Genomic DNA, 27,972 nt, shown 5'->3' with positions numbered 1-27,972 from the left:
TGGCTTAATCTCTGAAGAAACATTCTCCGTGAATAATACAGCGGCGAGAATACGGCTAAGAACGGTGGCCGATAGCAGGCGAACTCCGCGTTCCATCGAAAATTCCGTTCGTTCGATTCCCAGGGCGCACACAGGTATTCGCGCTTGTGACCGTGCACGTGCGCGAGAGCACTCTTTCGAGGGGAAGGAGGTTATCGACGGCGCCTCGCTGAGAAGGAGAGTAAAGAGAGAAAGGTGAACAGAGGGTAGGGACGAGAGAGGAAATATAGAAGAGATAGTTGAGTCACTTACACATTTACAACATGCACGTTACATTCAAACGTACATGTACAGTGAGTTTGTATGGAGCAGTGGATAACAGTGTGAACCGCGTGCCGGAATACACCAATGGTCAATGGTGGGGAGAAATCGTGAATGATCCATAGAAGCCTGTACCGTTGTGTGCACCATTCAAGTAACCTGTGTTAGTATACAGAGGGTTACAAAATATGTAGCGCATATTTCAGTCTCTCAGAAGCCATGCTGATAAAATTTTGACCACTATATCAGAGTGAGAAATGTGAAATATCGTTTCTTCGAAATTTGAATATGGCGTGTCAATACCATCCGTTCAATCATGCCCTATCGTTAATTATCAAGCGTGTCAAAGAAAAAGAAATTTATATCACGGATGTCCAATGTTAAGAAGATTTATAACGAAAGTATGAAACTTCATTATTGTGACAACAATGTACGAGCAAAATAAAAGTAATAAAATTCTTATATATAGAATGTACAGAATCAAACAAGAAATATTTGGACTTTTCGACTTTGAATTAACCTTTTTAGAGCCGCGAAATTTTAAAATTGGCATTGTTTTGGACTATTAATAATCAGGTATTTCACGAATTACATATAGTCGAACTTTCCAACTTTCTTATCGTTAGAGAACTTTGAACTATGTAAAATATCAGAATTATTAGCGACTTTGCACGATTATTGTTAGAACTGCAATGGTAATGAAATTTCAAAAATTTCACATAATACACATAACATGTTCGTCAAAATTTTGTACGATAAGAATCCAAACACCTTCGCGAGCCACTGTATTTTGCAACGTCCTATACAACGTGCGATGTATAGATGGAAGGGAATGGACTAGTAGTGGAGTCTGGTGGGAAACGTAAAACTCGGAGTGGGGATAAGCAGACGGAGGAGTGAGGAGCGGTTAAAGGTTCGGCTTCGGAAATGGCCGCGGGAAAGTAGAGAGCGTTACGTCGTCTGGCAGGCGAGCCGAAGTTTTTCGTGTAGAGCGCTCGTTAACCCGGCGCTTCGAGCGTTAGTTCAGCAGCTCACTCTTCAACAGACAACCATGTTTTAAAATCCCGAGAAAGGAGGTTCGATTTTTAAGAATCGCGATTAGTGCCTACGACTAATCTGGTCCCTCTCTGTGGTGAGAGTGGTTCCAACTTCTGACACACACACCGGTGTCTCAAAGAGATCAGAGAGTGCGTACACGAGGATGGCCGGCGACGACGGTGCACCACCGGACAATGAGATCCTCACGGATGGAGAGGGGCAGGGTGCGTCAGTGCGGGGGGAACCGCATTCCAGAGTGGGCGGCATCCTGGAATGCGATCCCCCCGGTAACAAGAATTCGTCGAGCCAGCGAGTCTCTAACGACAACGACTACGCCGGCGGAAGCGCTGATACTGTGATTCCACAGGATCGTAACGGAGGCGGTGGAACACCGATTGCCGGTGATAACGGCGCTCTGTGCCGATATGCTATCGGCACTGCACATACCGCTATGTCTTTTATCGAAGTTTGTCAGGTAACCACACACATATCGATACTTTCGCTTTAGTTAACTTAGGTATTAAGTCACCGAACTAAACTTTCATTTAACTCGACTCCGTTGTCAATAAGCTATATCCTCGAATTTCCTCTCTTTCGCGCCTGTTTCTTTCTTCTTCTAACTCGCGCGTAGCTCTTGCCGCGTTTTCGGGGAAGGTCAATAAAGTCGGATTTCAAAATTAAACCTCTCGCTCTGTTGTTTATTTTTGTAACTTATTTACTAATAACTGTCTTCTTAATAACTGACTTTGATGATTTTCGTCAAATTGCTGAAATTTAGGATATTTAATTCTATTTCGTATTTTACATTCGCCGTAATACAGATTAAAAATTCCCAAATTAAATAATCTAATCCTAGATTGTTGACTCCCTGATGATATGTTAAGATTTAATATACGAAAACACTAAACTATTCGATGTTCTAAGTAATGAGAGCGAAGCACCGTTAATCGTCTAGTTACTATTCCGCTTTCTCACACATATGTGTATTTACTTCAAAAAATTGAGTGTGACTAATTTGTTAAAATAACGAAGCAATGATCTCTTTCAGATCCGATTGCAAAACTTTTTTCCGCAGCTGATTTCGTCTTCGCGGTATACTCTCTGCGAAGATTCCATAGAGCGAACAGCAGAGTGTTTAGCCAACGATGTGATACGGTATTTACTGAAGGAAGATATATATCTGATATCTCAAGACCCAGTTTCCCGTAGTATGAGACACAACGTGTATCAAATGTTGAATAAACATAGTATTCTCTTCGCAAGTATGGTAAATCGTCTAAACGTTGTGCCAGATACGGCATACGAAGCGTTCATGGGAGTTGCGGACGAATTGTTCTTACACGGTGGAGTTACATGGGCGAGAATCGTTTGTCTATATGCATTCATGGGTAGACTCGCTCTGTGGGCACGGGATAGACGAATGCACACTCTAAAGAAAAAATTACCTCTTTACGTCTCCAGATTTATTGGTGAGAAAGTTGCACATTTCATCAAAGGATACGGTGGATGGGTAAGTGCTGTGTTTCCAAAATTAGGATACAAATACATAGAAATTGTTGTAGTTTGGACATACAAGTTTTTGTTACATTGACATATGCACATATTGTATTTCCTTAGGAGCAACTTTGTATAGAATACCCTGTGGCAGAAGAAATAAGTGGAGCAATTTGGAGAAGTCTTATAATGACAGGTGCTACACTTGGTTTGGTTGCAACGATCTTAACAGTGACCTCCTGATATACTCTTAGAAATTAATGTCTACAGGGTACGTTTCGTGTGAGATCTTCCAGTGTACTTATTTTTTACCAAAATATGTCGAGAAATGATTTCTGGAAGCTTACATAAGTTTCTATATTGGCACAGAAAGTGAAATTGTGTGATCCAAAAGGTATCTTAAAGAATAAGTACAGGATATAAATTAAGTTTCAACCTTGCAGCCTGCACAATTATCGTATCAATGTCACTCAACTTAGAATCATCCTACATTTTATATAACTCCAACAAATATGTAACATAAGTGAACGATAACGATACAAGTTTCCTATTATATTCATATTTTATAACAACTGCAGCTCGATGGACTAGTTAAATTAGCGAGAAAACAAATTTTATTTAATATTAATCTAGATATTTTATCAAAGTAATTTCATATAATACTCAAAATTGACGTTTTAGGTATTTATACCAAACAGGAATCTCAAAATTCTGTCGAATTTAGGTAGAATCAATCTAAATGTATTTATTTATAATTTATTCTAGGTAGAAAATATATTAATAAATTTCCTTGTCAATCAAAGACCATCATAATAAATGCTTGGAACTTATAAAAAAAGCAGTTAAAATAACAATGCTCACTGAATATACAGCAACATTCTCTTAAACAGCAATGAATATTATACGTGATAGTTTCTAATGATATTGCAAAAATTTTTATACGAGTATTCGGAATAAATATTTCCACAAAACCTCAGTTCTGTTAGTTGTATCAGTTATTTTTAAACCTGTAACAAGAAAAATCATTTACAAAATAATGTGATAGGCTTAATATTATATATATATATTACATATTATATATATAATATTATATATTATATATATAAGTATATATACATACTTGGTACTATATTTTGCATGAATGAAATATTTAGGTGATATATTTCCAACTTTTAAAATATAAAACTTTAGCAAATGCAAAGGAGGCTAGATAATTAAATCCAAGTAGCTGATTTTTATAACAAATGTTCATTCATTGGATCTAATCGAAGATTTTAATGTCTTATTGTACACTTAACGACTATTGACTATAGTATTACTTGATAATACATTCTAAATGTTATCGATGTCATATATAAAATATATCACGAAAAATATAAAACCTTAATACATTTAAAAAGAATGAAAAATAATTATGTATTAAATAAGGTCACTGTTAATTTCAAAAACGATTACTCTTAAATATACTTGCTTATATGTATTATAATACTTTGCAGAAACTGATTTGTATGAAAGTCGTATTATTACCAAAAAAATTCAATTTTAAAAAAGGTATTATCTTAAAAAAGAATTAATGTTTTCGCGGTAGAATTATTAAAAATATATTTAGTAGATATTGATATAGTTTTATTTAAAATAGCATACTTATTCAAACGTAAATACAATCTACGTACTACTCAAAATATATTGATTTATTATTTGATACCAGAATGCAAAGATTTCAAACCACAAAAATTTCTAAAATACAGAATAATTAGTAATGAGAGTATCTATAATATGTCCTGTATCCTTTTACCTTCCGTTTAATACGGTACCAGCGTAAAGTATCGATGTGTTTAATCTTTAGATTAAGATAATCTTTTAGATTATTGGAAAATTAAACACATACTTTTACTAATGACATACTTTACTAATAAAATACTTTACGCGATTTCTGTACACATATCACCAGTTATTGAAAACTATTAAAAAATTTGTAAACCGGGTATTTGTTTCTTCGAATAATACCATTACTTTTATGAAATTCTTGTTGCTATCCAAAAATCTCAGCATTGTTTGAATGTATTATGTTTTTCGAGATATGTTTAACAATTCAAATCTAAAACCAACTACTGAAATTTATCGCACAGGTCTTAATAATAATAATCGAATGATCGATGTATGTATAAATTACACAAAATTTGTTAAATTTCTTTAAATACTTTTTAACGTTTGAATATAAAAAAAGAAATAATTCCTTGATTATAGTTTATAACTTTATGCATTACATGAACATACAATACAAAATCATAAACTTGAGAATAATTTGCTGTGAATATATCTAACAGTTTTTCTTATTTCTACTCAGATCTTGTGACTGTACAGAACACAATTGCTTTTTTTATTTTCTTTTAATTGTTATATCCTAACGAGGATAATAGTAAGAATCAACAATTCTTTTTAATAAACCTTCAAATGTTTCTACTTTAAGGTTGCTAATATCGATATTACAACTATGTATAAGTATGTATTATGCATTTACGTGTGAATATATAACTATATAACTATACAAACGGAACTCATTTCGTTCCCCACTTATATAACAATAAGTGACCAACGTACCACAATCATTAACCATCAATTACTTGATTAATGATATATGAAACATATCGTCAGTATTAAGAATATCTCTCACCAAACATGAAATAAATTTTAAAGAAGCAACGATCATATATTAAGTAAAAGGAAAATGTTTAATTTCTTCTTGATTTTAAATAAAAAAATAAACGAAAATATTTGATATTTCCATACCTTTAAAACTGAGTGGTTTGGGTATAAATAATATTCAATTTCCTATTCGGAATATTAATGCTGAATAATGTGAATTATTAATCCCTACGAATGTTGGACCCTGTTTTAATAATTTGCTTAAAGCAAGAAAATATTATAGTTTACTAATAATTTAAGTATCTTTATTTTTTACTTATGAAACAATTTTCAATCTTTTATTTTTACAAATACAAAAAATATTCGTTTTAAGAGTATAATTTCGTGGAGATTATGTAAACAAAAACAGAATAAAAGGTAAAGAAATATAATTTTATCTAGAGATTGCACACAATACTGACGACATGATCACTTTAGTTCAGTTTCTCATAAAGATTGGCAGTTATAGCCTGGACGTATTACTGTCCAAAACAGAGCAAAAATGGTAAGACATTTTATGAATCTTATCTGCACCAGTATCCTGTTATATCCAATTATCCCTTTATAAATCGAGTGCACAGGATTGACAATAAAAGACAGATCAATGTAGTCTAGTTCTATATTAGCCTTTTCATGTACTATTCAAAGCATTCTCGAAAAGTTTTTAACCATAGATCAAATAACACTTTTCCGGAGAATCTTATAGTAGTATGAAAAGGGATACACAATGTATTATACTATGGCATTAAAATATATTAAGCAAATTTTTCGATAATCCTTTTTTTTTTCAATACAGCAACACACTTCGATTTCTTTTATATCATCGTTTATCATTCGACATATTTAATATATAAAATTCATTTGAGACTTGAAAATATTATTGCAAGGCATGTTTATGAGGGATTGAAATATGTAACGATAAACAGCACACAGCAAGCGCAAATTAGCATCGTTAATTAATGCGAAAGTATTTTACAATTAGCCTGATGGTAATAGGATTCAATTTTAATAAATTCAAAAATTCATAACGATATATGTGTTGCCACAGATCATATTACGTTTAAAGTATATGTAACATGTAAATCACTTGATGACATGCTCTATTTTTGTTTTCTGTCAGCTTTCTTGATTTATCACAGCTGGGGCAAAAGTGTCAACAGTGAAATCTTGTCTCGTATGCCCAAAAAACAAAGTTGGTTCAGGTTTCTATTCGACATAGTCCCACCAATCTTTTTCATAACCTTCATGTACATGTTCCAAAAGCACTTTCCTCCGGCTATCGCAATATCTTAAAATAAAAATAATACACACATGTATATATGCTCTATATCTTAAACAATTTAGTTCTTGATTTAATAGAATTGTGTTATAATGATAAAAGAAGGAAAAAATATGTTTACTAATTAATGACCTACCTATATTTGTCTTGAACCTTTTGTTTAATATCAGCAAGATTTTCACTTGTAATATCTCGTTCAAGATATTCAGAGAGGCGTTCTGTAGTGCCCTCTAGATCCTTTTGGTTGTCTTCAAAAATCACAGATTGGTTATTTTTTCGCACATAATAAGCAAAAACATAAGTATACATAAGAGTCTGTCTACAGGAACACAAAATGTCTACTGCTTTCTTTAAAAATTGTACCTGAAAATGACTCTTTTATAAAATGCTGCTTTTCGTTTCATTAAACTACATTCGATTTAGTTATAAGTAATTTTACCTCAATCCATGACATGTTATGTTGCTGCATTTCTTCCATTTTTTCTTTTACACTTGCATATAGTTTACTTTCAAATTTCAATGATTGCATGTGATTTATGTATCTATTACAATAGAATAGATATCTTTGTAATGCAGATCGCGATTTTTCTTGAGCATCTCGTGCTGCTTTAGCTTCTTCCTCATCATAACGGTTACAATTATACCAGCTTGAACCATGTGGTTCCCATGGTCCAAGACACACCCAACAAAAGTCAGTTTTACAATTTTGATTTTTGCACACCATATGATTACAGCCACCATCTTTTTCGATAGTGACGTTACATTTTGGGCATTCTTTTGTGTTTGCTGCAATCCAATTTGACGTTTCAGAATCATCGTCACACTTCTTTATCCATTTGCGCAACAAATGGCATTTTACTGGATCATGCCAATTTTCACCACAATGAAAACAGAATGTATGTCCACATTTACAGGTTACTGGTCTTGCTTCTACATACTGCACTTTTATTGCATTATTACAGTCTGGAGATGGACACCACCTTAATAACCTATTGCACTATAAAAAAAAAATATTAAATAGTATTGTTGTCACATAATTTTTCAATAAAATGAAAGATTAAAAAATATGTACTTCAACAAAACTATTTGTTATTAAATGTTGATATTTCAATTTCACTTTAGAGTCTTTTATAAGACGCATAACACTGGCATCATCAACTAAAATGTCACAAGCATGTGCTGCACATGCAATCGTTTGGCCAACTCCTTCTTCCATAATTTTGGTTGTGAGATACTCTCCCCAACAGCCAGTACAAAAGCGATGTCCACATTCGAGTCCAGTCATCATCTAAATTTGTTTTGGATATATTTAATGCATACAAGCATCGATTTCAGATTTTAACACAAATTAGTATTTTGTAGGTATTCATATACATACTGCAGATGGTTGAACAGTAAAACAAATTCCACATTCTTCTGTACCATTTGTTGAAGTTCTTCTGGCCTAAAAATTTTAAATATATTGTTAATGCAATTATACGCACATACACATACACACACACATTTGATTTTATACATAGTGAATAGTATAGAATTTTATGTACTAGTGAACTTTGAGAAGATTGAGTTCTATTTATTAATGGACCCTTTCTAAATGGATTAACGACTCGTGCTTCTGCAAACAACTTTTCCTGATCACCATCATAAAAACGCTCCATTAATTTTTCTTTATCCCATTTAAAATGATTTAATAATATACGTGTAGTTGTGGCTGGTATCTATAATCAAACAATAAAATATTTCAACTGTAATAACAAAAATTAAAAGTTTTTTTTAATCTTGTGAATAAAACATACTTCTACAACTGTGTTAACTTCCTTAATAGAATCAACCATGTGTTGCACTATTTCCTCTGTTGATAAGACTTCAAATGGATAATCGTCAACATCCGTAGCCCGTTCTCTTAGATTTCCAGCCTCTATTTCCATTGCAAAATCAACATCATCTCCACTAGACTCATTACCAGAATCAACATCATCGTATGTTTCTTCTTCAGAATCCATTGTGAATCTTCTGATTTATTAAATAATTGAAATACTAATATATCCACTTACTTTATATATTTTGTACCTGTATAAAGAAATAAATACAATTTATATTATATCCAGTATTTTGACCTATAAACGAAATCTTGTGAACGTTCACTTGACTCATTTGTTCCACTACATTGTAATTGAAAACAATTAAACTATCTGGTGTACGTATATGATAGTTAAATAAAAACAGTACACTAACACATTTTTATTTCAATTTGTACCCCAACTTAAATGGCCACGAAATTATGCAAAAAATAATAGTGTGAACATGAATGTATTTGCAACTGGTTTGGTATTACACTTGATGAATTTCGACACAATTTTGGTTCGAAAAGCTATCACACCTGCACCCGCGAAATACTATTGTAGCGGAACAAGGTGAAAACAGCTTATGTTCAACACATGACGTCATCGTTCACTACTTCTCGAATAAAGCAAGAAACTTCGTCATGAGTTTACCTTAACTTACTGTCGATAGTAACTAACGAAATTTACAATCACGATACTAAACGATTCTCAAAATAATATGAACAGTTAAAACTTCAAAATATTTTTGCCATCAACGCAAGCAAGAATAAAATCAGCTGCCAAAACATCCGAGTTGAACTCCGGCAGCTGATACACTGAAAGCTATTTTCACGGAGTAAGGATGAATGAGCCATCGTGTTGTTAGCCAATCAGAACACCTCTGTATACATACTACCCAATGACATCCTCTGTTTATTGAATTGATATTTTATATTGTCCTTTTCTTACTATTAATTTTTTGCTTTAAAGTCCATTCATTTTACACAATTTTAGATTTTATATTGTGATCAACTGATTTACATAATTACGGATAATTATACCTCGACGTAAAAAAATTGGTTTAACATAATTTGTTAAACTATATCTTATATTGAAAGAAACATTATGCATATATTAGATTGGGAAAAGAAAATATACTAACACCTTTAGTGTTGAGACTGAATTGAGGCTTAACTATTTTTTGCTCCCAAACGCTTCAATCATTTTAAGTAATTGGTAATGTTTATGAAAATATATAAATAAATAAAAATATCTTGTTATTTTATGGAGTACAGTATAATTAATGAAAACGATAAACTGAATATATAAATATTATTATATACTTGACGAATATAACAATCACAACAATTTTCCACGAATAGTAGAAAGATAACTAAGAAAAATTCACTTTGATATCGTTCTGAGTGTAAGAAGACTAGTAAGATGAAATTGAAGTTCGATTAAGGATTTTAATGAACACCAGATACACTTTATGCTAAATATATATCGATGTTGAAACACATCACAGATATATTACCATGCACGATAATCTTTTTAGCCATTGCACTGGACAAATCACCAAATCAGTAGGCTAATCGAGTAAAACCATAAATTAATCTAGAATGCACCGTTTGCCATGAAGAAAGAGACGAGCTTATAGCTCGAACACTACTGTCACGTCCATAGCAGTATGTGCGATGACTTTTTTCTTCTATCGAGTCAAATACGTTATTTTTTTTTGCGCTCGCTCTCGAAAATGTAAGATTTGAGTTGATCGATGGACGACAATAGACACTAAATTTCACGTGATACTATCCGAGGAATTGAGAATCTAAGAGGGACGCGACAACGAAATGTCTCGTCACCAAGTACCGTTTTTACTGACTTTAGTCAACTATCTGAAGTTAGCTTCTTACGCGACGTACAACTGACACACATGGGCGTCTTTACACAAAAATGTTTTGAAAATAATTTTCAAATTATTATTATAATATGATAATAACAATACGTTGATTTTTTTTAGAAAATTAATAATTATTACAATAAAGTCGCAATTTTATAACCTTTCAGAGTAATAGTTTCTAAATAAGTTACTAATTATAAATAAATTACGAACCTTTTAACTTTCGATCGAGGTTTTAAGTTACGAATGTTGTACAAACTTCAATTCTCTTACTTATTTTGCATAGGGAAATAGATGTCAAGATGTCAATTTTCTTAATAAATTAATGATTACAACCATAAAGTTGCAGTTCTTATAATCTGTAGAAGTAATAATATTGTTCCACATTCTACATAAACTATGAATGTTTAAGTTATTTCATAATACAAACTTCAGTTTTATATAGAGGCATAAAAATATGTTAATTCTTATTTTCCAAATTGAGTATATAAAGGACGATTATATACAATTAATTATATATAATATATGCATATAGGGTGGTCCATGCAATTGTTTCAGGTTATAACTCCGTTACCAGTACAGTTATAGAAAAATGTGAAAGGCGAAAGATGAATGGTTCAAAGAAAACTACATCCGTAGGATCATGTGCTTTTTAGGAGTGCAATGGTACATGTGTGCAATGAACAAAAGATATTTTTTAAAAATATCTCGATAACTAATAAGTCTTTTATCATTGTACTTCAATACTCTTTTACGTAGGATGTCTTTATGTAAAAAAAGAAGTAACCAATTCCATTAAAAAAAGTAATAGAATTGTTGATTACACGTACACCATTACTCTTCTATAACAAACATGACCCTATGGGTATAGTATTCTTTGAACCATTCATCTTTCTCCTTTCACATTTTTCTCTAACTGTGCTAGTGACGAAGTTATAACTAGACACGATTGCGTGGTATACACCCTGTATATGTGTTATATACATTATACGAGAGGAGTGAGAAATTAAAGTTTAAACAATCGTTTGAAATTTCGGAATATTACGCCAATGTGTGTACGAACGATAAGTGAAGAAGCAGAAGCTCACGGCGCGGCGTTCTGTCAAGTTACGTTAACCTCATAGTGTAGTAATATTCGGGACAAATGTCGAAGTGAATTGAATAAGAGTTACAGGGTAAAATGAGTTTACCCAGCGTAAGTGATTATTCTTTATTAGAAAAAATCGGTGCGGGGAGTTACGCGACTGTTTACAAAGCCTTTAAGAAGGTATGTATATTTTGAGATTTGATACGTACATATACAAATCATATGATGGCATTGTTGTAACTAGGTTAACAGGCGTCACAATTGCACATGTGATTCATTGTAACATAAAATATGTATAATTTCTATTTCACAGCTTTCCTTTAATATGCATGAAATCATAATAGTAAATTTTTATGTTATTTAGGTTTAGATATATCTGAACTGTACGACAGAAAATTAATACTGTGTTAATAAATTATTGCTTTAAGATAAAAAGTTGCTTAACGTTATATGATGTGTTTAGTTATATTTCTAGTGATTTTATTATATAACAGTAAAACTTACTAGATTATTATATGTATTAATATTATTACTTTTTGGATGTACGTATTTGCAATATTTGTGTATTGTGTTTCCAATAATGGAGGTTCATGAGATATGCATATATGTATGTCATATAATTCGGTAAATAAATGACTTTAACAGAATTCTGATTCTGACAGTTTTGAATTAATTTGAATTTAATGAAAGATTAATGCATTTTGTACGCACTACGACTATTGTGAATTTTAAGCGTGCTGCATATAATACACTTAAAACTGTGGCATACAGTACGGAGAAACATAGTACACATGTTTTAACTTTTTAATTAATGGTCCTCTTATGAAAAATAAAATATCATTGTTTAGTCGTAATTTTAAAATACGAAATATATCTTTGCATACAATAAACAAATTGACACTTTTTATAATATATTAATAAAAAGTTTAAGTAAGTAAGATTTTTATTAAAGGAAGTACGTTTTTATTATCAAAAAAATTAATAAATTAATATTAACTGATTTAAGCAAGAATGACAATCCACAGCATTAGTATCGTGTAAATAATTTTAAAAACGTACTGCACATATTTCCGATGTTTCCGTCGTCGATCGTTTACGAGATTATACTAACCTTTACACTATTTTTTCCCCGGCATTGATAAACACAGTAAGAAAATGTAACAGGTCATCCATTCAAATTCAACTTGTTTTAATGTATTTCTGACTGAACATTGAACTGTGTCGATTGTTAGCGCAGAATTGAGAGGCGGCCAGAAAAAGATGTTTGAAAGTAGCGTTATCTCAAGGCGAGGCTAACCCTATGCTATTGTTGGTCGTTTTATAGGATGGATGCCGAGAGGTAGTCGCAATCAAGTGTGTAGACAAATCATCACTCTCCAAGTCGGCTATCGATAATATCGTCACGGAGATCTATCTCCTAAAAATACTGCGCCACGAGAATATCGTCGAAATGAGGGATTTTTTTTGGGACGAAGGGTTAGTTCGTTGAACATCCAACATTCAGAGTAAAAAAAGACTATGAACGCCATAAAAAATATCACGTACATATATACATATGTACATGTATATTTATATGTATATGAACATACGTGTATGCAATATACGGAGTTAAGATTTATTTACAGTTTTATTTCCGAAATGGAGGATAATAAACGAAATACGTCATCAATATTCTATTAATATTGTTTAAAGTATTAATAATTTATTATACTCTAATATATATTATTGTTTAGGATCTTAATTGATGGATTAGATTTCCAAGTGGTGGCGACACAGTTCTTTTTTATTACTGGTCATTTTATATTTAAAATTTATTCGAAATCATTATTTAGAATAATTAGGGGATTTATATTTATAAAGACATTAATTTAATTTTTAATTAATGTAAAATCATTAATATCTAAATTATATATACGAAATACTTTTGTAAAGCGTTTTCAAGAGCGGTATAATCCTCTAATTAATCTGAACAACGCAGAAAAGTATATCTATCGTTCAGGATAATACAGGCACATATACATCGTAATGGAATACTGTGATGGTGGCGATCTATCGAGTTTTATAAAGAAGAGGCACAAGTTACCCGAGCAAATTTGTCGTCGATTTTTGCAACAACTTGCACTCGCTCTAAAATATCTACGTAATAATAATGTTTGTCATATGGATTTGAAACCCCAAAATTTATTGCTAATCAGAAGGCCACAATTAACATTAAAAGTTGGAGGTCCGTTCTACATTCTGAATTCTTACTTCTTTTTCTAGTTTCATACAATTGAAGTTTCCAGTAATAGGGAGACAGCTCCAATATTCAAATTGTATCTTTTGGAAGAGAAAGAAAGATGTAGGTTTTATGTTTAAAGGTACAAAAGTTTATTACTAGGAATATTGATTGATTATGAATTTTCAGCACATTTGGAAAAATATTGTTTGATAAAAAATTTGTAGCGAAATTAAAAAAAATTTAAAGATTATCCAATAATAGAATTTTCCTGATATTAGATATCATTTACTTAAATAAAGATCAGGAAAATTATTTCTTAAATATAATTCGGAAATTGTGAAACAATTTTGTTAGCTTCATCGAATATACAGGGTGGTTGGTAACTGGTGGTACAAGCGGAAAGGGGGTGATTCTACGCGAAAAAAGAAGTCGAAAATATAGAATACAAATTTTTTTTTATTTTTTCTTTTTTCCTTTTTTTTTAAAATTTTTCCATCCAGACAACGATCTACAGTGGGATCCGTTTGAACGTGACTAAATAAAGTGCACGCGTACCGAGCGAAAATTCATAGTCGATTTTCTCGAAAACAAAGCCTGAAACGAAAAATTGTTATTCTATATTTTCGACTTCTTTTTTCGCGTAGAATCACCACCCCCTTTCCGCTTGTACCACCAGTTACCAACCACCCTGTATAGTAAAATAGATAGACTATTAAAAACGCTAGAAACCTTTTGATTAACCCGACGGATGATTTTCAATTGATTTTTTAGTTATATACTCAAATTCCTGTAAAGTGGAGCTGCCTCTTTATATATCAATTTCTTCAATTCGAATTCGACGACATTTAGTCTACGTTCGTTTTAGATTTCGGTTTCGCTCGATTTCTTTCGAATTCGCAAACAAAATTTGCGATTTGTGGTTCTCCACTTTACATGGCGCCAGAAATTTTATTGAAGAACAAGTATGATGCTCGTGTTGATTTGTGGAGCGTCGGTGTGATCATGTACGAATGCCTTTTTGGCGAAGCTCCGTATTCTAGCAACAGCTTCCAGGAGCTAGCTGAGAAGATCAAGGACTGCCGACCTATTAAGGTGATTACGTTGTTAATCTGTTTTATGTGTACATATAATGAATAATTAGTATTATCGAATAATTAAAATGCACTGCTTCGTTACTGTATTTGTCTCTGTATTCTTATTTGTCTTGTATTTTTCGTCACTTTTAGTTTCTGAATAAATTATGTGTTTTGGCTCGAACTATCTCCTTGCATGCTTAAATTATTTGGTATATTTTGTACTCAAAGAAGTTCCAAGATTAGGCAAATCTTATGAAGAAGATATTAAGGATAGTAGAACTTTGATTATTCGAGCAACGATCAGTTTATTGAGAATTAATAAGCTGCGAAATAACGCATAAATAATGCATAAAAGATACGTAATTGCAACATTATTGCACGATAACTAGGTTGAGCATTTTTATGCAATTTCATATTTTTAGGAACGTGACTTAACATAGATAGAAATTTGTTTTACTCGTTAAATAGTATAGTGAATACTTTATTCTGGATATTTCATATATTCTCGTATATTATGAGCATCCTATACATTTTGAGATTTTTCAATTCCTTGTAAATGCTTAAATATCCGCGGTCTAACAACAATAAATTCGAGAATTTGAAAATCTGAAGATTCGAATATTTGAACATTTGAAAATTGGAAATTAAGTGTTACAGTAACGCGACATTGATTAACGAAGAAACGGTCTCTTATAAGAAATTGTAAAGCGAGGATAACAATAGAAAACATCGTGGAATTTTTTACTGGAAAGTTTTTGTTCTCATTAAAATATTATGTTATTATATTTGTATGAAATGATTCAAAATAAATAGTCTTTCCTTATGCGAAAAGAAAGTTATTTGATTATTCGAAAATTATAATTGTCCGAACAGTGTGTGATTGTGAATTGAACATGTGAATTGAAGTAAATATGTGCATAAGTATAAACTTGTTCTAAGTGCAACGGTGATATGTTATTTCTTAATTGTGTGTTTAAGAAAAATGTTGACTTTGGACGTTTGTATACGTTGAAAGTATGATGAGTTTTTTTTAGTATTGTATAACATATTTCTTTTTTGTTACAATGTACTATAATGCATGTATGCAATGTACATGCAGCTAAGAAAAGCAATGATAATGTGATTTAAATCGCTTATTATGTAATTACAAGGATAAAGATAATGCAAATGAATAGCAGTACTGTTTCTAATTTTGAAACCATAACATCTAGAAAATAAACGTAGAAAATCCTGCAATCAAGTAATCAATCAATTTTATTTCAAGAGACATCTTTAGTTAATAAAGGCAAGTACCCGAGATTTTAGGTAGACAACTATTGCAGTCGACTGTTGACGTTTGCCGACATTTGGAAAGAACGATCTGAGTTATTTAAACAACATTCTTTCAATTGAGAATACATAAATAGTTGTAAAGAATTTTCCATGATAAGAATTATGGCTTGAAAATATAAATAAAACGATATATGAAGAGCTTTAAATAAACTATCAAAAGATATTATGCTCTACTAAAAGCAAAAGACCAGAAAACTAAATATCTTTGAAAAAGTGATTTTTACAGTAACGACAACATTAATGAAATTCTTGCTGCTTTTAAAAATTATCTGCATAACTTTTAGTTTACCTTTAAAAATATCAGAAATATTCAGATATTTTTCTTTAGTATCTTTTATGCAAATATTTACAAATAATTTATATGACGTTTCTGTGTGTTTCTATAAATCTTTTAATTTAATTCAAGAAACATAAAATGTACAAGATCTGTACAAAATATACGGAATATTACTGAACATAAAGAATCTCTTTTATTTCTTTATCGTTTGAAAATTATTTGTTCTTTGTTCTTTTGTTCTTTATTGTTGAAAATTATTTATTCCTGTATTTGTCGATGTGATGAAATCACAGTTACCGAAAGGCTCGCATGTCTCATCGGAGTGCAAGGACTTATTGATGTCCTTGTTGAGACACAACCCTGACGAGAGGATAACGTTTGATGAATTTTTCGCCCATGATTTCCTGGATTTGGCTCATGCGCCAACAAAGGAAAATTACGACAAGGCGGTAGAGTTAATTCAAAATGCTGTGAAAATGGATGCAGAAAAGAATTCGAAAGAAGCTTTACATTTATATTGTGAAGCTCTTAGATATTTTATTCCTATTGTAACAAGTAAGAAAGAGTAATACAAATGACACAAATTTGATGTTGTTCACTGTTAATTAATTACATTCATATTTTAACTAAATTATGAATTTATTAGGTGAGACTGATTTAAAGAGGAAAGAAAGTTTAAGATCACGCATAAATGATTATATTAAAAGAGCAGAGGTATTGAAAGCATCCTGTATAGATAATAGTAATGATACAGATAAATGTGTTCCTGTGGAGCATAAAGAATATTCTATTCAGAGGATATCATCTTTAAATGAGGCGTCATTTGTGTATCACGAACTACGTTTGTATCAAAATTTTTACAATACGACCTTTCCAATAAAATGTGAAAATAATATAATTTACTCAAATTAATTGTTAATTTATATAGAAGAATTCATAGAATAATATTTCTTCTGTTGCAGAAATTACATTACATTAATTGAGATAGTTTGTTATTATTTAATAATTACATTGAATCATAAAATATAAAATACAAAGACAGATAAGATTTTTAATTCAGTTTAAATTGAATTTATGATTAGAATGTTTCATATAGGTACTATAACACATAAAGTTCGTTAAAATTAAAAATATCTATACGAAGTAGTTGCACGCCATTGTATAATTCTAATTAGGTACGAGGAAGTTTCTATTAGTTTACAATTGATTCGTTATTCATCGTTAAAAAAATGTAATAAAATATCCTTATGAAATTCCAATAAAATAAGAAAAAGCAATATGGCTTTAAAAGTATTACACCTGTTGAGATGAAACGGGGTGTGTGCTTTGTTTCAACGGAAAACTTTTTTATCCATCTAGAATAACCTGCAATTGATAGCAACTCCTGATTCAACAATCGGTCTCGTCACCAAGAGATATTATTTTATGATTATTTTTTACTAAACGTTAATTTTTTATATTTTCTTACTAGCAAATTTATAAAATTTAGGTATATTAATAAAGATTTGTTTCTTATTTACTGCAAGATTACGTGTGTATATTTTATTATATTATGGATAATTATCGTGGTTATTTATCGATAGGAACGCTTAGCAAAAGTACAACCAGTATGGCGGATGGGCTTGAAATAGGAGCAATCGCCGAACTGTATCTTGCGGAAGGAAATTATGCGCTTGCGTTAGAAAAATTTCAATCTTGTCTAGGAATATTGGTACCTCTTTTGCGAAAAGAACCTCCAGGTCGAAGAAGAGATTTGTTACATAAACAGGTGATTAATTCTCATAATTAATAGTGAATGTGGATGTTTATGCAATTTCATATTTTTCTAAACGCGATTCAAGAAATAGAACTTAGGTAACAAATATGTAGAACATACATTAAATGTTCTAGACTCTATCATGGAAAAGGGTTGTTTTCGTTGCGACCTCCTTTAACCTCATTACCACTTTCTGGTATTAATCTGGTTTTCGCGTTAGCTGTTGGAATAAAAAATTGAGGATAAGTGGAAGCATGTAAAAGCATTTCTTTTATTTGATGGTCTGTTTTGCGGAGTATAAAATTATGATATAAAATATACCTACATAGCTCGAAAGTGGGACAGCTAAATAGAGGAAAATTCGACTACTCTAATGGCTTACTTACAATAGTGCGTTTTTAACGTTTCAGCCATAAATGCGGCAACTCGAAGTCGGATTAACCGGATGTAGAATCAAAATTTTTATTTATCTAATAATCTGTCCTCCTTTAAAATTATTTGATTTTAATATTTAATTACGCCAACTGGGACGAAATTTCCATTGGCGTCTACTTTTTAATTAATTCGGTAAATGTTTTTAATCATTTTCAATTTAATTCTACAGAGTCTGGAGTATATTATAAAAATAACGGGAAAAATTGATTAACTTAAAAATTCTTTTTATATAAAACATAGAAGATATCCTAAATCCTAAATTCCATTGAACCCTCTTTATAATATTTATTGCATCGTTTTTTTACATAATGTGGTCGATCTTTTTATACTTATATTTACACAAATTTGTTTCGTTGGTTTACAATGTTTAAGTAGGACAGATTGTTAACAGTGATAAATTTTTAATTTTTAATTATTGTACTTAGTTTTTTAAATACAAAGTCGTGGAATATTTGTGTACTTTTCTAATTACCAGTTTGCACGGCGACTATTTAAACATGTATTTATTTATTCGAACAAAAATCATTTTCATTTAACTTCCTTCGATACCCTTCGTTGTTAATTGTTTGTATTTAATTTATTTGATCCTTTTATAAATATCAGAATAATTTTCGCTGCAATTAATATAATTTATAAACGTACTTTCGTCATTATTTAGTGAACGTTATATTATAATCATAGAACTGCATGTTAATAACGGTGTTACAAGCAAATTACATGTGGTTATCTTAATTATTATGCCATTCATATATTATGCATCATCTCTGAGGTTTCACGTATACCAATTCAAATAAATAATTTCCAACGACCATATATAACATCTATTAAATGACAGATGACCATTGATTTAATATCTTATAACATATCAAGATGGGCTATTGTAATTAATTATGGTGTCCGTTTCAGTACCTCTGGTTTCTAATAGATATCTGGTTACATAGATAATTCCTACAATTTACAACTATTAAAAAATATGTATACATACATATGTATTGAAACTCTTTCTTTATATTGCAAATTTACCATACCATTTTTCACGTTATTTTGTGCAATAACTAACGATTTTAACGATCGAACGATTTCAATATTGTGAGACAAATAATTCGATACAACGTCGTAATTAAATTTTATGATTACCCGCAACATTTATTGCGCGCTTTTAGTAATTACGTTTATGAATATGTATACATATATGTGTAATGCACAATTCTTTTTTTCATTTTATAATGTTATGCTAATTGACAGGTACAATACTGGATGAAAGGAGCCGAAAGTACCAAAGGGCTTTTAGCTACTAAAGATATCGAGGAGTCCGCACAACATGCCTCTGATACGTACGAGCAATGCATACTGCAGTAATTCAAAATTTCCATTTAATATAAAGTATTATTTGTACTGGTAGCACGTTCTGAAATTTTTTCCGAGACAAATATGAGTACTTACTGTGTCACTTGTATTATAATGTATCTATATATATATAGAATGTTTCCATTTATTTATGGAAAAAAATAAATAATTTTATATTTCATTTTTCAATGCAAATGGTATACCTCGGTAATATGTTACCCGCAACGTCATACAGCACGTAAAAGCAGCAATATGTCATTGCTTCTTTACTTATTAAAACCTCCTCCTCTAAAACGGCGCACGAAAAGATAGTGCATAGAGTAACTAGTTTTCCATTAAGATAAGAAAGAGCAGTGAAAGGGAAACATATCATGCTTAATTAATTTTCAATTTTAATAAATTAATTCTCGTATACATACTTATTTTTTATAACAATATATGTGCACATATGTGTGTGACATTTTATTTATTTATTTCATTCTATCAAATTACATAAATTCACTTAGAGCGCTGCAAACCTATTTACATTTATTTTCGGAACACCAATATTTAAGACACACACAATTTCTGCTTTATTTATAAGTTATCTATATTGTACGTAGTTTCAACTGAAGTAAAATTACATAAACTGTTTATACTATCTTTGTTATACTTTGCTTACATTACTTTTAATGTGAAGTATGCATACTTAGACTTGATGTCACCTTAACTCGTCCTTGACATTTTGAAGAAAACATAATTTTGAAATTTACTTACAAACACTGATAAAATTGATCAACTAGAGTTTTCGTCAAATATTCACAATGACATCTTTTGTTTAATATCCAATTTTCAAAAAACAGATGATTTATTTCTATAAGACTACTTGTCACAAATATATGTATATATACAAAAAAAAAAAAAAAAAAAAATGTTAAAACTATTTGTATTATTTGGCAAAATTGGAAAGGCACATTTGAGAGTATCACCTTTTTGCGATTCAACAATAATAATAATAATAATACTGTATATTCACACAAACATACAAATTTTCCTCTATTTTCAATTTATGAAATTGACTAATGTGACTTTCGGACGACTCGTACAATAAATGATAACAAGCACGAAAAAGAAAAAAAGTATCGTAAAATATAATTAAATATTTTAAAGGAAAAAAATTTCGAAAAAAAGATTTGAAAGCGGAAAAGGAGGGCGCGCGCATCATGGCGCGTCGCCCTTACAACTTCCGGTGAAGCCACGTGATCTAGCTAACGGTCGCTGTTGCCCCGAGGCGTCATGGAAAATTCCTATTCCCGAGCAACAACCCTCTCCCCTTCCCTATGTACATACCCCCTGCTCTCCCCCACCCTTTCGCAGTCCCCACTATGTCGTTGTCAGGTACTTATGTACATCCCCCACTCTTTTGCAAAATTCTCTTCCCCCACCACTTACCCAATGGTACCGGATGTGCGGCAACGTCGCAACCGTTAAGTACATAAGGACGAATGGGAGGGGGACGAAGGGGGGTATGAGAAAGAACTGGCAACGTGTACCACATTCAAATCTGGACGGAACCCGGTCGGCCTCTCGGTTCACCTCCGCACAAAACAGCAGAAAACGCGGGCCGCGAGAGAATTGCGTGTACGTGTATAACGAACGAGGCAACCGACTAAACTGTTTAAGATTCTTCTCGTTTTCCTTCCTCGTGCTTATCGGTCGTGTCTCTATGTCTATCTCTCCTCCATTGTCAAGTACAACAACCACAAAATAGATTCGCAACTCACAGAGGCGCATTTCGCGGCGCCCTCGTGCGACGACCCATTCGCTTTCCCCGCTGTAACTGTGGTATATTATATTTCGCGCGCGCGCACACACAGTTTCATGTAAATGTCACGGGAACGTAAGGGTTGCGTATTCGTGTGGCGGAAGTGTTGTTTTGTTCTGTGGAATTATGTGCATGGACATTCAGGTTAACGAGAAGAAGAAGAAGATGAACGACAGGAGCGTCGACGAAGACGTACAAATCGTCGAAGCCCGAATCAACAGAGGTAAGCTTTGAGGTTATGGGTGGCGGCGGTGGTCGCGGTGGCGGCGACAACAGACTCGCGCGTATCGTTTCCCCCTCTCTTTCTCCCGATATTCCCCATCTCTTTTTCTCTTCCTATACATCTGTATTCCTTTCTCGTTTAGATTCTCATCTTCTATCCTTTTTTACTTTTCTTGGTACTCCTGTGTACTCCTCGCTTGATTTTCTACCACGTCCAACCTCGGTACCCTCTCGCTCTGTTACACGGGTTGTAGCAGCGCCCAGTGCCTAGAAGGTACACGTCGTGTTTTCTGTTTTCTATGAGCTGCGCCTCGTGCAGACCCGGCGAAACGTGGTTCCCCGATGCGACTACCTGTCAACATCTGCATCTCACGTGTTGACAATATACCGTTGCAACAACGACACATTGAATCTAAATACACGTCTTGTTCTCTTAAAATTTGACGTATACTTTTTACCTTCTATTGCATTCCTTTTCTTGTTCCATACAACGCAACGATTGAAACTATTTCATTTTTCTTTCTTTTTTAAAGATTTTTCTTCAGTCATTTATAAATATTATATGTACCATAGTTACTCTGTTTGGGCACATGTAAATTCACAGTTATATAAAACATCTAATGTCTATTAATTTCAATATAATACTAAGGTTCGTTTATGTGCACGTGGATACATGTTTGTTGTAAATTGACTTTTAAAACACATACCAGCGTAATCCTAATTGAGTTTGAATATCAGCGTGTATTATTGTATTTGAATGACATACATACAAACATCGATTGCAAATGCTGGGAAAGAACTCATTAAGATTGTTTATGTTTAACGATTATTGTATTTACGTTATGTGACTGTACATATAAAAGTAAAGAATACACATAGGAAACATTATTAGTGACATATGTACGGTGCTCAATGTTTGCAAAAATATGTCTATATCCTGTTAAATATACATACATTGTATTGATTATTACTATTTAATATTTACACGAACGATAAATCGTTAATAACAAGAATTATTTGCAATACGTTTCGATGTATGATCAATAAAAGGATGTTAATTCACATTTCATTTTATCCGCGTGTGCTTGCAGAAGATGACGTCACGGTTTATTTAAAGTAAACGGTAAGATGATCCTGGCAATATCGTAGATATTTTTTTGGGAAGAAAGTGTGTAATGAATACTTAAATTACAGTACCGTATAACTTCCATAAACAAAAAATATTACGAGAAGCTTAAAGCGTGTCATCTTTTATTAAAAACTTTTTTATATTAATGAAAGATTATATTTAGATTATGAAAATTTAATTACGGTCAGATAATAACAAGTCTACATTTATTCATAGATAGCTTATTTTTTGAGTTTTGTGTGCATCGCGAATAAATTAAGGTTAGGATAATAAAATAACATACTATTATATTGTATGACATACATTATGTGCATAGTTATTTTATTATATAAAAATAATATATAGCCTGTTTTCTATCAGTACAATGATAAAGTAAGTATAGTCATTCATTATTGAAAACGCTCATAAGAATTTGTGCTTCCTGTTTTACAACTATTTTCCTATAAGTAACTATAATCTTTTTAATGATTTATGGTTAGGTTTACCGTACCATAATATTACATATGAATATGACATAATATATATTACTAGCAGTATCGATGTGTAATTCCGTTATTATTAAGTAAAGAAATAACTGAAATAAAAAGATGGGGAATTGTCTTTGAGATTATTATAGATTATGTCCTTTTTATATGTGAAGTATTCCAAAAGTTTTTTGGCGCCACAAAGCGTGATGAAAAATAAACATTATTGATGTCAGTTATTAGTTGCAAGATAGATCTATCTATCACTAAAAACATTTTTTCAATAATGCTTTTTCATTAGTTTTTGAAAATGATACATATAAACTTCCATTTACACTTTTGCAATTGAACTACTGTCATTAGTGAAATTTTACAAATTATCAATATTAATAAATGTCCTTGCATAATAGTAACAAATTTCACAATTAAATTAAGAAAAAATCGCGTTATATGATTATCCTATTTGATAAGAAATTGTGAAATCGTAAAGGAGACGTTTATATTACTTACTATTACTTTATATTACTATATTAGTAATATTACTATTATATTACTATATATTACGTTATATTATATTATGCAAGAGGCCCCTGGATTTTGTTCTTTCAAAGTAATTTTGGTTCATCTTTATTCCGTAATTTTGAGTACTTTGGCAAAATATATTTTTTTAATAAAAGTTTAATATGTATGCGAAAAGTTTTATATATATATATTTTCTGAGTAATGGAATAATCAAAAATTTTAAAATGCAGAAAGCACTATTGTATATTACAGTGAAAACAAATAATAATTTATTTAAAGTTACGATTTATTTAGATCTAGTGAAGTTGTAATAGTTTAATATGGAATAAGATTATTAAGAATTTTCTTTATTATAATTGGTAAAATTATAGATGATAAAACGCATATACATATTACATACTCTAGTGTCCGTTCTAGTTGATTTACATTTGTGCGCCTCGTGTAACATGGAGCTGATCTCACTCCTCCGACCGTCCGCCCGTTTGCTTCGCCGGCACATATATGCAAAGGCAGCTATATACACTGTACATACGAGAGCGAGAGCTGGGAGGGAAATATGTGCAGACGCAGTATATAATGTATCCGCCTCTATGTACTACATAAGAGCTAAAGAATGATGTAACAAAGAGGCAGTTTCACGAAGTTTGCCGAGCATTCCCGAAGCGGCGCGACTTCGTGCAAGTCGCATGCGTGCTTGTGTACCATGAAAACGCACACCACGATGCTTGTCAGCTGCTGCAAGTGCACGCCGCCATATGCAATTCTACTGAGTTGCGCAAAAAATTACATTTAGAAAAATGATAGAGCATATTTAGATGGTCCTCTTTCATTATTCTGAATATACCGAATATTCGTTCTCCCCACTCTTCGAATCATCCTTGTTTTTCTCGTCACAGAACACTAAAGCGATGGTAACCTCGTCCCATACGTCTTATCACGATTAAGGCTATCGTATTTAATTGTGTCTCTCTGTACTATATTTCATCGCGTTATGTAATGTTTGCTCTTTTGATTTCATAATTGAACGAAATGAATGATATACGTTGATATTAGGAAGAAGAAGGAAATTGTAAGAGAAAGATTGTGAACGTTAGAAAGAAAGGACAATGTAGTTATGGCAAAGAGAATGGGTAGATCGGTACAGGGCACATCCTGTTCAACGCCATATTGTTCTTCAGTAATCTCTTCCCCCTCCATTTCCACTGCCTCCCCTCCCCGCGAACTGTGCCTTCACTTGGCATAGCAACAGCAGCAATAGAGGGCTGCTATAAATAGATTGTTATGACCTTCCAGTGTTGCCAAAACGACTGGCCCAGCGTATGCCATAGAAGAAATCGGGCCAATCAAGGCCGCGACGGCCATTTTGTAATGGCAACGTTGCACGGTCATATAGATTAACATCTTTGTTATTCCTGTTATATATATAATTATTTATAGAAAAACACAATCGAAATAAAAGAGTAACAAACATATAAACATTTTAATTACAACGTATATAGTTACGATTTTTTAAATATTCTTTATTTTAGTTCTAGTTGCTCAATCTATGCACGAAAGCTAGCGATTTTTTATTTTGTATCTTAATAAAGACGTATCTTTATTCGTAAACATGCTCATACGATGCTGATAAATACAACTTTGTACATCTTTTTGTTTTTATATGTTTCTTTAAGTATCGATCAAGCGACGTTGCTTTTCCCCGCATACATCTATGTATTAGTATGTACGACTGAAAAGTGAAAAAAGGGAGACCGAGTGGGCGTGCCTGCAGCGAGAACCGGCAACGTTGCAGCCGTAAATCATGATTAAAATAATAAGTATAATACATATGTAGTATATAGGAGGCTGTCGAGTATATGTATGTAAGGCTGCGCAGAGGCACAAACAGCGACGTATGTCTGGCAACGTTCTGCGCAGCTTCAATTCCCCCACCTTTGTTATTTAACCCCCACCATCACGCAGAATCCCACGGGTAAGTTCCAGGAATGGCGGTGGGGGTGAAACGCGGGCGTTAGAGGAGGGAAGGGCACCTGAAACCACGACTATATACCGCCGCGTGCGTTTACCAATCTTGGCACTTTGCCTGAAAGAGCATATCGACCGTGCAACGTTGTCACATCGTCTGCGCGATCTTACGCGCTGGCCCTGGCCACTCTTTGAGCGGTATGTACCTAGCTGCTGCAGCCGATCCCTGACACACGATGCGAAATCCGATTGAGGATATGGTTCACCTATTTATAAGATTCAGTGACGTATCTAGCATAAAATTTCATAATTTCCTGAATCTCTTGAAATAAGTGAAGTGAGAAGTACGTGATATTACACTGGAGATTAAAAGCAGTTGAAAATGTTGATCACGATTTCGATGATTTCTGAGAGTTATGCAGAAAAGAATTTTGAATTAACGAAATACATATGGATTTATAGACTAAAGTTTAATTAAATACTACGTGATATTGCTATGGTTATAATGAAAATAAGAAGTTTGAATGACCTATTTGTTTGTAAACATCTAAGAAATCCAATTTTGCTGTATGTATATTTCATTATAACCGTTGTGCAGTTTTACATATTAATAATATATATTTGTTATATGTATTATTGCCGAAATTTAATTAAAATCTCAATTTATAAAACGCGATAATATAGAGGGAACAATAAATATTTCCTAGTTGGAAGTATGAGTGATGAATGTAACACGTGACAAGCATGCGTATTAACACAGCGTATAAAGATTTTTTAATTTTATTTTCCAATTTCCGGTATTTAAATACTTATTTACTACGAAATTTGAAAACTGAAATGATCTTGCGCATTTTATTTATGCTTCTTATTTATATAGCACAAAATTATACCTTATGTGTAAATTGTATAATCACGATTTAAAAAACCGTAAATACTGGAATAATTTCTACCGTCTTCGAAATTTTATTATCTTTGGGAGAGAAAGTTGAGTACATCCTTCACTTGTCACTGATCGGCTTCGACTAAAGACTGCTGCCAGGCAACGGTCTTATATAGCTCTCGTATCGAACACCAAAGTATAGTAATTAGTATATAAACAGAACCTACCTTCCATCTTATAAAGCATTCATTTCTTGTAAGTTAATGGACATTTCTTCGTAACGAATGAATTATTATTAGAATTAAATGTAATTTAAGGATTTTGTTGCAATATTATTAATTTTTAAGTTATTTATATTTACCGTTATGTTTATTTAAATTATCGGCGCATGCGCAACATGTATGTATTTTATGTCTGGAAATAAAATTCAACATAATTAATAATATTGAGCGCGACGGATAGATGGCGACAGTTATTGGGAAGACTACCGATCCCCTTTTACCCAGAGCAATAGAAATCTTTGTATACTGTATACAATTTTAATTCAAATTGTCAATTTATTAAATACAAAATATAGACAAATTATATTATAATAGGTTAATAATCTGAATTGTGTTTTTGTTTTAAGAACCTTTTTAAAGAAATTATTGTCATTTGTTTTTCAAGTAATACATATACTTTCAAGTATGTTATATATTTTTGTATACATTTTTTCAAGTAATGTACATATACAACTCAGTGTTTTATCGAATACTCGATAACATTCATTGTATTTTGTACTTGCACATTTCGCGCAGTAAAATGCAATACAGATTTACGAAGTTGTCGTTTAAAAATACCCCGCAGTGATATAAAATTGGGGTATCTGAAAGAATTATCGATGGACATTAGGGAGTGCAACAGTAACGTCAGATTCCTAAAAATGGAAAGTTA

General features: G+C 31.9%; 3 protein-coding genes and 1 long non-coding RNA gene across 10 annotated transcripts; 2 read left to right on the top strand and 2 right to left on the bottom strand.

Moving 5' to 3' along the window:
* The first annotated feature begins 1,228 nt into the window (after window positions 1-1,228).
* On the top strand, window positions 1,229-3,808 carry LOC126864139 (uncharacterized). The gene is made up of 3 exons (XM_050615144.1): window positions 1,229-1,813; window positions 2,387-2,848; window positions 2,956-3,808. The coding sequence occupies exons 1-3, from the start codon at window positions 1,502-1,504 to the stop codon at window positions 3,073-3,075; spliced, it is 894 nt and encodes a 297-aa protein (XP_050471101.1). The 5' UTR covers window positions 1,229-1,501; the 3' UTR covers window positions 3,076-3,808.
* Window positions 3,809-6,501: 2,693 nt separating this feature from the next.
* On the bottom strand, window positions 6,502-10,532 carry LOC126864136 (E3 ubiquitin-protein ligase ariadne-1). 6 transcript variants are annotated; one of them, XM_050615135.1, is made up of 8 exons: window positions 10,157-10,532; window positions 8,593-8,866; window positions 8,299-8,514; window positions 8,175-8,240; window positions 7,869-8,084; window positions 7,236-7,793; window positions 6,933-7,159; window positions 6,502-6,805 (listed from the first exon to the last, which is right to left on the bottom strand). In XM_050615135.1, exons 2-8 carry the CDS (start codon window positions 8,797-8,799, stop codon window positions 6,724-6,726), a joined length of 1,572 nt encoding a protein of 523 aa, XP_050471092.1. In that variant the 5' UTR covers window positions 8,800-8,866; window positions 10,157-10,532; the 3' UTR covers window positions 6,502-6,723. The 6 variants fall into 6 exon arrangements, with proteins under 6 accessions (XP_050471092.1, XP_050471095.1, XP_050471093.1 ...); XM_050615138.1 differs by lacking the exon at window positions 10,157-10,532 and adding an exon at window positions 9,782-10,105; XM_050615136.1 differs by lacking the exon at window positions 10,157-10,532 and adding an exon at window positions 9,302-9,468.
* Window positions 10,533-11,095: 563 nt separating this feature from the next.
* Window positions 11,096-20,242, top strand: LOC126864137 (serine/threonine-protein kinase ULK3). Of its 2 annotated transcripts, XM_050615140.1 has the most exons (8): window positions 11,096-11,789; window positions 12,934-13,085; window positions 13,619-13,833; window positions 14,696-14,922; window positions 16,809-17,070; window positions 17,162-17,356; window positions 18,099-18,283; window positions 19,952-20,242. In XM_050615140.1, the coding sequence occupies exons 1-8, from the start codon at window positions 11,703-11,705 to the stop codon at window positions 20,063-20,065; spliced, it is 1,437 nt and encodes a 478-aa protein (XP_050471097.1). In that variant the 5' UTR covers window positions 11,096-11,702; the 3' UTR covers window positions 20,066-20,242. The 2 variants fall into 2 exon arrangements, with proteins under 2 accessions (XP_050471097.1, XP_050471098.1); XM_050615141.1 differs by lacking the exon at window positions 11,096-11,789 and having other exon boundaries at window positions 12,937-13,085; window positions 13,609-13,833.
* Window positions 20,243-23,508: 3,266 nt separating this feature from the next.
* On the bottom strand, window positions 23,509-27,653 carry LOC126864140 (uncharacterized). The gene is made up of 2 exons (XR_007689075.1): window positions 25,039-27,653; window positions 23,509-24,957 (listed from the first exon to the last, which is right to left on the bottom strand). It is a non-coding gene; the product is annotated as an uncharacterized LOC126864140 (long non-coding RNA).
* Window positions 27,654-27,972: the final 319 nt, after the last annotated feature.

This window comes from Bombus huntii, chromosome 3 (assembly GCF_024542735.1).
Source record: "Bombus huntii isolate Logan2020A chromosome 3, iyBomHunt1.1, whole genome shotgun sequence".
NCBI lineage: Eukaryota > Metazoa > Arthropoda > Insecta > Hymenoptera > Apidae > Bombus > Bombus huntii.
This window is presented reverse-complemented; position numbering and strand designations above follow the sequence as displayed.

Coding starts and splice junctions, on each gene's coding strand:
- LOC126864137 (XM_050615140.1), top strand. CDS start 11,703: ATGAGTTTACCCAGCGTAAGTGATTATTCTTTATTAGAAAAAATCGGT. Junction 13,834..14,695: donor ATTAACATTAAAAGTTGGAG/GTCCGTTCTACA, acceptor CGTTCGTTTTAG/ATTTCGGTTTCGCTCGATTT. Junction 14,923..16,808: donor AGGACTGCCGACCTATTAAG/GTGATTACGTTG, acceptor ATGAAATCACAG/TTACCGAAAGGCTCGCATGT.
- LOC126864139 (XM_050615144.1), top strand. CDS start 1,502: ATGGCCGGCGACGACGGTGCACCACCGGACAATGAGATCCTCACGGAT. Junction 1,814..2,386: donor CTTTTATCGAAGTTTGTCAG/GTAACCACACAC, acceptor GATCTCTTTCAG/ATCCGATTGCAAAACTTTTT. Junction 2,849..2,955: donor TCAAAGGATACGGTGGATGG/GTAAGTGCTGTG, acceptor GTATTTCCTTAG/GAGCAACTTTGTATAGAATA.
- LOC126864136 (XM_050615135.1), bottom strand. CDS start 8,799: ATGGATTCTGAAGAAGAAACATACGATGATGTTGATTCTGGTAATGAG. Junction 8,085..8,174: donor TTACTGTTCAACCATCTGCA/GTATGTATATGA, acceptor AAACAAATTTAG/ATGATGACTGGACTCGAATG. Junction 7,160..7,235: donor ATAACATGTCATGGATTGAG/GTAAAATTACTT, acceptor AGTCATTTTCAG/GTACAATTTTTAAAGAAAGC.